This window comes from Mytilus galloprovincialis, chromosome 1 (assembly GCF_965363235.1).
Source record: "Mytilus galloprovincialis chromosome 1, xbMytGall1.hap1.1, whole genome shotgun sequence".
Taxonomy (NCBI): Eukaryota; Metazoa; Mollusca; class Bivalvia; order Mytilida; family Mytilidae; genus Mytilus; species Mytilus galloprovincialis.
The window spans coordinates 104,190,128-104,202,604 of record NC_134838.1 but is presented as its reverse complement, the minus strand read 5'-3'; the positions used below and the strand labels follow the sequence as shown (position 1 = coordinate 104,202,604).

Sequence of the window (12,477 nt, the reverse complement as noted above, 5' to 3'; positions counted from 1 at the left end):
TGTTAATAATTAAAAAATATAAGATTGCTGCAAATCATTATGTCCATTCTTTAAGGAGGCAACCAAAAAAAAAAACAGAAGCGTAAAGCCAATTTCAAAAAAAGAGATACAAACCATGGCATTACTCCTATGTTCTATTTTAAGCAATAATGGTTTTTTCTGATGATGAATCAAAATATCGAATATAGTTTATGAACTAGATATACCAAGAAACAGTCACACACAGTAAAAATAATAAAATTCCATATGAGAATTTTTTTAAATTATAAAAATAGTTAAGATGAAGGACGACGCCAATTGATGCTAAGATCACAAGGGGCTCTTTTTACATGCATAAATTCTTATGACAAAATTTGATCATAAGTTACACGAAATAAGTCGTTGAGCCTTTATGCAGGTGATTTAAACAGATAATCACGCCCATTTTATTAGAATTTATTAACAATGTATCTGGAACAAGAAAACATGAGTTACTGCTTGATGCACAAAACAAGAAAACATTAGTAATGCTTTAAACATGTACGAAAATAAATTATGTTCAAATTTTTGTTCCCTTATTTTTGATTACTTGATCACTCTCCGTGGAAAATATTTTCAAAATTATGATTTATTAGATCTGTTTGACCTTTGAATGGCATTCCCACCAATGTATAATGTTCTTGGGGCTCCAGATGATTTGATCTGATTCAACCTATCTCTAGCCGACAAAGCATTAACAGCGTCGTATATTTCGGACAACTTTTGATTCTGTTTATCTAGAACTGTTTTATAAGTTGAATCCTCGGCTGTTGATTTTTCTTTCTGAACGCGTATTATCTCATGAATTCTTTCATAAGCATTCTCGATATCTCGTTTCAAATCATCACGTTCTTTTTCTTTTTCGTCTAGTTCTGATCTAAGATTCCTGTTCTCAGTCAACAGATGTTTGGCCTCACTATCGGAATTTAGTTTTCCTTTTCTTACAGTTGATGCTTCATCTTGAAGTTCTTCTATTTTATCTTTCAATCGATCAACTTCTTCCTTTAACAGTGTATTTTCGGCTTTTAGTTGAGAATTTTCTAAGTTTGATTGTGTCAGTTTTTGCCATCGTTCGTTTTCCTTTTCTCTCAAATCCTTCTGATGTTGTTTCAGTTGGTCATATTTCAATTTTAGTTTTTCACATTCGTTTTGTTTTCGTTGCAGACTTTCGATCCCATCTTGTAGAGATTTTATGGCACTGTCATTCTGTAGTAGCATTTGTTTCTTCTCATGTTCCCATTGTTCACTGAATTTCCCTAATTTGGCCTCCATATTTTCTTCCATCTCTCGTATATCATCTTCTCTTCTTTTTTCAAAATTAGTAACTAATTCCTCAGTTAACTTTCCGCTGAATTCAGATAGGACTTTTGACATAACAGAAGCAACTTGGTCCATATGTGCATATCCACTGGAAAGTGCTGGCTCTATCTAAAACGATAATACATAAACTATATACACACTTTATAAACACTAGTAAACTAATATCCAAGTTTGACACAAAATAAAGTTGCCGTTTTCTAGTGCTGATACCTGACATTTTATCTTTATTCTCCCCCCAAATAATTATCAATCTTATTCCATAAAAAAACTTCTAAGATCTTCTAATCGTATTTAGTTTTCTTCGTCGATAAACAAGGACTTATGGCAAGCCAATTTGACCGTTTATTCGAATTTCAAGATATCTCACATAAGTTATAAGATATCTTAAGGAATTCGAATAAATATTAAAATCGGCTTCCTCTTCGTATTGTCCTGAAATCTAACTCCTTGAAGGAATTAATGCACTTTTTATTTTCGTTTATCTTTAACACCGCAATATATTTCAGTTAATAGAGAAGCTATTAACCCGTAATCTACAAACAGGTAAATTGAAGCGAAATCGTCAATCGTCTCCTTATATATATGAATAATTGTCCGTCAAATGAGGATTTTTAACCCTTCATGCGTTTTTTTGTTATTATTATTTTGATTAAATAGAATGAAAAAAAAAGCTGTAAATATCGAACATTATAATCCTTACAGGTGTTGTAGCACCTAAATGACGATATTTATCCATTGTTTTGCGTTTTACCATCAGTCTTTAACACTTCAATAAATAGAAAGAAACCATATATAGCAAAGCTGTCTTTGTGATGGCTTTTGTGTTTTTTGCGTTTTCTGTACTACTACTCTAATGAAGTATATATCTCTGATCTCGTTACCCTTATATACACGAGCGCGCGTTTTGCAATAGATAAAAAATTTAACAAACTCAAAGGGGCACTAGCTACGAGATACATAAAAAAATATAAGATGTGATTATTTTATTGTCAATCATTAACAATAATAATCAAAGGTACAAGGATTATAATTTAGTACGCCAGACGCGCGTTTCGTCTACATAAGACTCATCAGTGACGCTCATATCAAAATATTTATAAAACCAAACAAGTACAAAGTTGAAGAGCATTGAAGATCCAAAATTCCAAAAAGTTGTGCCAAATACGGCTAAGGTAATCTATGCCTGGGATAAGAAAATCCTTAATTTTTCGTAAAATTCAAAGTTTTGTAACAGGAAATGTATTAAAATGACCACATTATTGATATTCATGTCAACATCGAAGTGTTGACTACTGGGCTGGTGATACCCTCGGGGACGAAACGTCCACCAGCAGTGGCATCGACCCAGTGGTGTAAATAGTTATCAAAGGTACCAGGATTATAATTTAGTACGCCAGACGCGCGTTTCCTCTACATAAGACTCATCAGTGACGCTCATATCAAAATATTTATAAAGCCAAACAAGTACAAAGTTGAAGAGCATTGAGGATCCAAAATTCCAAAAAGTTGTGCCAAATACGGCTAAGGTAATCTATGCCTGGGATAAGAAAATCCTTAATTTTTCGTAAAATTCAAAGTTTTGTAACAGGAAATGTATTAAAATGACCACATTATTGATATTCATGTCAACACCGAAGTGTTGACTACTGGGCTGGTGATACCCTCGGGGACGAAACGTCCATCAGCAGTGGCATCGACCCAGTGGTGTAAATAGTTATCAAAGGTACCAGGATTATAATTTAGTACGCCAGACGCGCGTTTCGTCTACATAAGACTCATCAGTGACGCTCATATCAAAATATTTATAAAGCCAAACAAGTACAAAGTTGAAGAGCATTGAGGATCCAAAATTCCAAAAAGTTGTGCCAAATACGGCTAAGGTAATCTATGCCTGGGATAAGAAAATCCTTAATTTTTCGTAAAATTCAAAGTTTTGTAACAGGAAATGTATTAAAATGACCACATTATTGATATTCATGTCAACACCGAAGTGTTGACTACTGGGCTGGTGATACCCTCGGGGACGAAACGTCCACCAGCAGTGGCATCGACCCAGTGGTGTAAATAGTTATCAAAGGTACCAGGATTATAATTTAGTACGCCAGACGCGCGTTTCGTCTACATAAGACTCATCAGTGACGCTCATATCAAAATATTTATAAAGCCAAACAAGTACAAAGTTAAAGAGCATTGAGGATCCAAAATTCCAAAAGTTGTGCCAAATACGGCTAAGGTAATCTATGCCTGGGATAAGAAAATCCTTAATTTTTCGTAAAATTCAAAGTTTTGTAACAGGAAATGTATTAAAATGACCACATTATTGATATTCATGTCAACACCGAAGTGTTGACTACTGGGCTGGTGATACCCTCTGGGACGAAACGTCCACCAGCAGTGGCATCGACCCAGTGGTGTAAATAGTCATCAAAGGTACCAGGATTATAATTTAGTACGCCAGACGCGCGTTTCGTCTACATAAGACTCATCAGTGACGCTCATATCAAAATATTTATAAAGCCAAACAAGTAACAAAAGTGAAATAGTGGAATAATAATTCGCTACTAGCAGCCAGTATGGTCCAATTTTGTCAAAATAAGCTAAGATTAATTGATGATAAATTTAACTCCTTAGCTAGAGATTTATAACGCATGAATTGTGTGCGTGTTCGATTATTTAAAGGAAAAGAATGTCAACATTGAAAGTGAAGAAAGGTAAATTATTTGATTGACTGATTCCATTCTTAAAAGCATCATTCTTATATAGGTAAAAAGGATGATTCACATGTATTTTTAATATTATCAATAAATGAAACTAAATAGGCATCGGTGGTCTTCGTGAGGTCAACTCTACAGTTAATTTGATGGCGTATAGACTAAAATACACACGAAACGAAGATATATATTATCATGCCCATACCCATGCACTGTCAACTGATTATTTTTAATCAGTTGATGTTTTACATTGTTATAAAACAAATATGAGAGATTGAGTCCAATCGGTGAACATGATTTTGACAGCTAGTGCCCCTTTAAATAATAAAAATGAACAAGACTAGAGCTACAAATAAGCTGACTTCGTAGAAGTTGTCCATGGACTCTTTATATGATTTATTCTGATATGACGATATTTAATAACTTTTGCATTATATTTTGCCCGGTGAGCGATTTTGGGAGCTTTATAGTTGTGTAATTAATAGTTATGCACTTCGAGTCACTCGAAACCTTGGTCTTAAAAAGAACTTACCGTTTGAACAGGTTGCCTCTTGTGGGGAGTCTTTGCTCTCACTGACCCTGAAAAGCAGACAGAAGATTTTCTCTATATTCCAACTTCACAAGCAGGGTCAAATAATTGATTGATTTAATTTTTTGGGCAAAAGTGTCCCTTGAGGACTATCTACGCTTGTGTAATCATATGGCGACTTTGACCTTTGTTCGTCGTAAACCAAAATCATAACCTTTAACCCCCCCCCCCCCCCCATTTTTTTTCTTTTAAACTTGATGGTAATGGTCTACTCTATTGTGTTTCCTAAACAGACGATCCTCATTTTGCACCTACATTAGCTTATAGCTTTAGTTAAAAAAAATCTCAAAAATGACCAGTAAGTCACGGTCGATCTAGCCTGACACTTAAAAAAGCGGACATCACTGAAACGTCCATTTTAACAAAATGTGCAGGTTTTGGTATTTTTTTCTGCTATTTTCAAAAGAACTATTTTAGATAGAGGAACACTGTATACTAAAAACGACAAGCACGAGATGTTTGACATGTCTGAAAGGAGACTCTTTCTATGAGTTATTTTACCTTTAATGGCGATTTTTAACTGTTTTTGTACTATTGACTACATTTCGTTAAAGAGCGAGATTGTATGCTGCTAAAAGAATCAAAATTTTATCGAAATTAGTTTGTGAAAGATGATTTCCAATGTTTTCAGTGTATGGTTTTAAATATTGCATATTTCATCAGTTGAACGAGTTAATCTTCCAGTAGATATAATATTATTACAATATAGTACTAATAGAATAGAATGTGGCGAATTTCTTGAAAATTCGTAAATTAAATTCTTGGTCTTATTGTAAAGTGGGTATCATCGCCCAGTAATACTGGTAATGTCGAGGTGAAGAAAACAAACAGCTTGTATGACAAATGTGTAAACTACAAATTATATCGAAATGTTGTATATACCTTTTAAAAATTATGTCTTCGAACGTTTCTAAATTCAATCACAAACGTATTTTTTTGTATAACCTGAAATTCTGAAATTGATATCTGAAATTTTTTTCTTGATATATCATGAAAGTAAACATGATGTTGGTAAAATCAAGTTATGGCTAACTTGATCTGCTTCCATAGCAAATTGTTTTATACCTAAACTTGACCAAATATTTCTCAAAATCTGACACTGAACATATGAACTCAGGTATTGCATCTGATGCTGACTTGTAGCAGAAAATTTATTTTGTTTTTTCGTATTTTTGTAAAAAAAACCATTATGTATTTAAGATAAACAATTACCATTATCCAGCTTTACCACTGTATTTTGAAGTCTCTCCACCACATAAAACTGTCGCTCATTTTGAAGTGCTTCCAGAAAGGCATGGTATGCTGCAGGGTGTGATGATGACAGTAACAGTTGAATGAATTCATTAAACTTTCTCTGAGGAGTAGGTGGAGTTGCAGCATCAATCCTGGAACGATGCTCTAACTGAAACACATCTCGCTCAATTAGACAATCCAGCAGTGGATCTAAATCTAACATTCGTTCTTTCAGATATGTCAAATTTTGAGTAATCCTTTTTCGATGTTCTTTATTCATATTGTATCTTTCTTTGCTATTTTACCATCATGAAATTATATGTGTTGATTTTCCGTCTTGTATTATGATTTAAATCGAATATCACCAAACTTATAAATTCTGTTTAATGCAACTTAAAGTGATAGGTGTGCTCAATATGCCACATGCACAAATCTCCGAGTGAATGCCATTCTAGCTAGCAAATTACTTATTTGGTATCGATTATTTAAACTTAAAAGCGATTCAACGGTTAAAAATTTACTTAACCCAACCTATCATTTATACATCAATACATGTGAATTTTAAAAGCAAACATTGTCAAAATACATGACAATGTAATGTTTACGGTAACTTGGATAAGTCCAATATTGTATCTGTACAAAACTTCTATTCAAATCGATTTCTGATGTATACAACCCATGCTTTTCCAATTTTAATATAAGGATTACTCAAACATTATTATAATATTACCAATGTCCTTCCTGTTGGGACTTATAGTTAACTAATAATGAAATGGCAACAGAACAAATTATATTGATATCAATCTACAGGTTATTTCTATAATTCTTTTCACACGTATTTAAAGTCAAAACCTTGTGGACACTTATCCAAAATGTTCGATTCCTAGTACTAATGAAATTCAGAACTGGACGTCCCTTATGGATTTTAAATGTTTGTAATCAGGATGCCTGATCAATAATGATACATTTTTCTACGCCATTTTTTTTTTTATATGGACAAGAACTTTTTATCATAGCATCTTTTGCATGTTAATCAGTGTATCAATCTGAGAAGTGCGGCTACGGTAGTTTTTTTGGGTCTTGCTTATCTACTTTTTACAATTTGAATCCAATACTTGTATTTGATGTTCGACCTCAAATAATCTAAAAAAAATTTCGAATTAAACCGAACCTTTTGTCTTGAAATAATCTAAATTTTTTTTCGAATTAAACCGAACCTTTTGTCTTCAAATAATCATTTTTTTCCCGAATTAAACCGAACCTTTTGTCTTCAAATAATCATTTTTTCCCCCGAATTAAACCGAACCTTTTGTCTTCAAATAATCATTTTTTTTCCCCGAATTAAACCGAACCTTTTGTCTTTTGACAACAAGGCATCGCTGTCACATTGGTGCATTACCATAAACGATTTTTGTCATAATTACCAGTGTCACCTCTTGAAAGAAAAACCCTTTTCATGCTTAGCACCGATGTTGGGTAAGGTATCTGGCCTTGGAGAACTATAGTGGCCATGGTATGGCAGAATACCTTAAGGTCAAAATCAAATCAATCATTCAATTTTTCTTCAGCAGATAAGCAAGTTTAGGCAAGAATTTTGTTACTTTTTGGCGTGCAGTTGTATCCATGCCAGTGTCTAGCACACCAGTAGTACCTGCGTTCACTACATACTGGTTGTAAATTATTAATGTTCGATTGCATGCGATAACACCTTTTTGTCTTGACATGTTTAATACTAAAACCAGCTTGTGACTGAAAGCGGGTTGAAAGATACCAGAGGGACAGTCATACTCATAGATCGAAAATAAACTGAGAACGCCATGGCTAAAAAAAAAAGACAAACAGAAAAATAATAGTTCATAAAACGCAACATATAAAACTTAAGACCAAGCAACACAAACCCCACCATAAACTTGGGATGACCTCGGGTGTTCCGGAAGGGTTAGCAGACCCTGCTCCACATGTGGCACCCGTCGTGTTGCTCGCTCATGCTATTACAAATCCGTTTTTATGAATATGAGTTATTAGATGTGTTTTACCGCAACTGTTAAACAAATCAAAGAAAGGCAAATAAATGTACTTGATTATACTTTGGTCTAATTCTAAATGTTCTTTACAGGTTTTAAGTAAAAGACAATAAAAACTACGACTCCTTAAAATGATTTTGATCTTTTTCACTTATTATTTCCACCCTCAATTCAAAATTTTGGGTCTGTGAGTAAATGTCTCAATGTTGTTGCCACAGGGTTGGCATATCTTGCATTCTGAAACTTTGGTCAAAAGCAACTCAAAGACAAAAACAATTTTTCTCGTTTTCTTGTGTAGTTGTTGGCTTTGAGCATATCAGAGTATTTAAAACGTTTGTCATGCCAATAAATTAAGTACTGACAAAAACTTAATCTATATACACCTTGAATATCTGCTTTAGACAAACATTCACCTTGTTGTAAATCCTCAGTTCATGATATAAACTAGTCACTCTTTACCAGTGAAGATTTCAAATGATATATATGTGATCAGGTAATAGAAAATCCTGAGCAAATTATGTAATACTTTAAGTTTATTTTATCTAAAAGTAGTAGTTTTTAAAATTCTCTGAAAAAATCCCGAATTACATAAACATTATACTCAAAGAGCTGATTAAAAATCTGCATGGGGCAAATATAACAAAACTGTCAGTGTTACCTATACAAGTATATAATATTTCACACTATAGTGGACTAAATTTTAATCACATGTTTCCGACATAAAAATTTAAACAGGTATTCAACCGAATTTAATGTGTTTTTTGTAATGAATGTGGTGCAAGTAAATAAACATTTAACCAATTTCTTATTCAGTAAAGGGTCATATACAATTTGGGGAAAATTTGTCTAAGTTAATTCACCAAAAAATAAAAAGGTTCCTGAAATAATTATCAATCATAATCATTAGTCATCTTGGAGAAAGGCTTTCAGAAAATGTGAACATTGTCAAATATTAAAATAAGAAGGGGAGTATTACTTAAGAAATAAATGAAGAATGTGTCGCCATGGACACAGATGATGCCCCTGCTTACATACAACATTATAAAGGGATATAACTCAAGAACGATAAAAGTGACACTACCCAAATTTGTACTTGATCTGAGTTTGTGGTAATAAGTATTGTGTATAGGTTTCATAATGTTTGGTTGGGGCAAACTTAAGTTAGATTTTATTTGATTTTTGGTGTTTAATGCCACTTTTAAGCACCAAATTTAGGCTATTTTGTGGCGGCCAGTTTTTTATTGGTGGAGGAAGCCGGAGTGCCAGGAGATAACCACAAACCTACAAAAGGTTAAACTGACAATCTTAGTCAATTAAGATTGGAGTCAAGTGCACCCTCACAAGCGGGGTTCAAACTCACAACCTCAGTGTTGACTGGCTAGTGATTACAGTAGTATCTAACTAGACCACTCGGCCAATGAGGCATCCAACCCAAGTTAGAAAATGGAAACTAAAATTTTGCATTTTTTCCCCATTTATAAAGGGGCATAACTTTAGAATGGTTAATGAGACACCACCAAAATTCAAACTTGATCTGTATTTTGTGGTAATAAGCATTGTGTATAAGTTTCATATCATTTGGTTAAGGCAAACTTAAGTTGGAGTAGAAACTAAAAAAATTGCAATTTTTTCATTTATAAAGGAGCATAACTCTATAACCGTTAAAGTGACGCCACCAAAATTTAAACTTGATTTGTGTTTTGTGGTAATAAGCATTCTGTATAAGTTTCATAACTTTGGTTGAGGCAAACTCAAGTAAGAGAACAAAAACCAACTTTTGGGACATATGTACATACAGACAAGGGTAAAATTTAATGCCCCCTCTGCTACGGCGGGGCATTAAAAATGTCCACCATATACCAAATGTTGCAAAAATTAGCAATAAAAGGTCACATCACCTTAGGTTTTTTTATATATAAAGATCAAGAATTTTGTTAAGTGCTCGAATGAAGCCTCAATGATTCCCTATTTAATCAACCTAATTCCCCACTAGTCCCAAACAAGAGTGCACACGCTGAAATGTCTCGCCTCCTATACTAATCATTGATATTATGTTGATAGTCCTAAGTATAAAGCTAAGCTTTAATACAACTGTCACATAAACTTAACATTAACCAAGATAACTAAACAAAGACCAATGAACCTTGAAAATGAGGTCAAGGTCAGATGAACCATGCCAGGCAGACATGTACAGCTAACAATGCTTCTATAAAACATATATAGTTGACCTATTACTTATAGTTTAAGAAAAATAGACCAAAACACAAGAACTTAACACTGTGCAATGAACCGTGAAAATGAGGTCACGGTCAAATAAAACCTGCGCGACTAACATAAAGATCATAAAATATTTCCATACACCAAATAAAGATAACCTATGGCATATAGTATTAGATAAAATGACCAAAACTCAAAAACTTAACTTTGACCACTGAACCATGAAAATGAGGTCAAGGTCACATGACATCTGCCCGCTAGATAGGTTCACCTTACAATCATTCCATACAACAAATATAGTAGACCTATTGCATATACTATGAGAAAAACAGACCAAAACACAAAAATTTTACTATAACTACTGAACCATGAAAATGAGGTCAAGGTCAGATGACAACTGCCAGTTGGACATGTACACCTGACAGTCCTTCCATACACCGAATATATACTAGCCCTATTGCTTGTAGTATCTGAGATATGGACTTGACCACCAAAACTTAACCTTGTTCACTGATCCATGAAATGAGGTCGAGGTCAAGTGAAAACTGTCTGACAGGCATGAGGACCTTTCAAGGTACGCACATATCAAATATAGTTATCTTATTACTTATAATAAGAGAGAATTCAACATTACAAAAAATCTGAACTTTTTTTTCAAGTGGTCACTGAACCATGAAAATGAGGTCAAGGACATTGGACATGTGAGTGACGGAAACTTCGTAACATGAGGCATCTATATACAAAGTATGAAGCATCCAGGTCTTCCACCTTCTAAAATATAAAGCTTTTAAGAAGTTAGCTAATACCGCCGCCGCCAGATCACTATCCCTATGTCGAGCTTTCTGCAACAAAAGTTGCAGGCTCGACAAAAATCATTCCCAGGTCATCGACATTCTGAAATAATTAAAGAACCTTAGTAAGCGCGCACACATACCCCACGTTCTCACATTGTCACTGGACAAAAATAACTAAGAAAACAAAATTGAATCATGGTTTCCTATGCACATCTACATAGCATGTCCTTATAATCTAAAATGTTTCATGAAATTCTGTTGTGAGGTTTCAGAGCAGTTTTTGGTGACAAACTGTTGCAGTAGTATATTGAGGTAAATAAGTTCAAAGGGGCATAACACCTAGAAAAAAAAAACTGAATCGTAATTTCTTGTGGATATGCACATCTACATAGTATGTCCTTATTATCTACCAAGTTTCATGAAATTCTGTTGTGTGGTTTCAGAGGAGTTGCGATGACAAGAAACAGGACTGACGGACGGACATGTCAATAATGCTTTAAACAAATACTTTACCATGAGAAAAAATTTCAGAAATCCCTATATGTAGTTCCTGAGAAAAATGCAACCAAAAATATTCATGGGAAGGACAGACCGACGGAGAAATGGATGTAGCTGACAGATGGACAACTGGACAGACAGTATACCCCATCTTTAAAAGCTTTTTAAAGCAGGGGTATCAAACAGACTTACTATTCTAGGGCACGGATGTGCTTTAAATTATATTTCTAAGCAAGTACATGAGAAACAGTCAACATTTTGCCATTTATTAAATTTACTACTTTTCAGGCTGTTTTACTCCTAACAAGAGGCTGTCACAACGACAGCAAACCGGATTTATTAACATTTATTTGTGTCCTGGCAATATCACAAGAACCATTACTGATGAATGGTGAAAGTGAAAATTGTCAATATCAAATTTGACCTCCATTTTGTCATCAGTATCAACATATTAAAATTTGAAAAGCTTAGATTGAATGGTTCATGAGTAAATGCAACAACCTGAATGGAAACGCCATTTTACGATCTTTCAAGAACCATAACTCCTGAACGGTAAAAGTCAAAATCGTCATTATTGAACTTGACCTCTATTTTGTCATCCGTAACAACATATTAAAATTTCAAAAGCTTTGGTTGAATGGTTCATGAGAAAATGCACGGACACGACGGGAAACACCATTTTTCAATCTTTCAAGAACCATAACTCCTGAACGGTAAAAGTCAAAATCGTCATTCTTGAACTTGACCTCCATTTTGTCATCAGTAACAGCATATTAAAATTTCGGAAGCTTTGGTAGAACAGTTCATGCATAAATGCACGGACACGACTGGAAACTCCATTTTTCAATCTTTCAAGAACCATAACTCCTGAACGGTAAAAGTCAAAAATTCGTCATTATTGAACTTGACCTCCATTCTTTCATAAGTAACAACATATTAAAATTTGGGAAGCTTTGGTAGAACAGTTCATGCGTAAATGCACGGACAACTCCATTTTTCAATCTTTCAAGAACCATAACTCCTGAATGGTAAAAGTCAAAATCGCCATTATTGAACTTGACCTTCGAATAGTT

The 12,477-nt window shown here is 34.0% G+C and overlaps 1 protein-coding gene across 1 annotated transcript; it reads right to left on the bottom strand.

Moving 5' to 3' along the window:
- Positions 1-401: 401 nt before the first annotated feature.
- Positions 402-6,293, bottom strand: LOC143048278 (uncharacterized). Its single transcript, XM_076221870.1, has 3 exons — positions 5,851-6,293; positions 4,582-4,628; positions 402-1,446 (listed from the first exon to the last, which is right to left on the bottom strand). The coding sequence occupies exons 1-3, from the start codon at positions 6,149-6,151 to the stop codon at positions 601-603; spliced, it is 1,194 nt and encodes a 397-aa protein (XP_076077985.1). The 5' UTR covers positions 6,152-6,293; the 3' UTR covers positions 402-600.
- Between the last annotated feature and the right edge of the window lie 6,184 nt (positions 6,294-12,477).

Excerpts from the sequence above, each read along its gene's own strand:
- LOC143048278 (XM_076221870.1), bottom strand. The coding sequence starts at position 6,151 with ATGAATAAAGAACATCGAAAAAGGATTACTCAAAATTTGACATATCTG. Across the intron at positions 4,629-5,850 it reads AGTGGTAAAGCTGGATAATG|GGTCAGTGAGAGCAAAGACT; the intron begins GTAATTGTTTAT and ends TCTGCTTTTCAG. Across the intron at positions 1,447-4,581 it reads AGAGGCAACCTGTTCAAACG|ATAGAGCCAGCACTTTCCAG; the intron begins GTAAGTTCTTTT and ends TTATCGTTTTAG.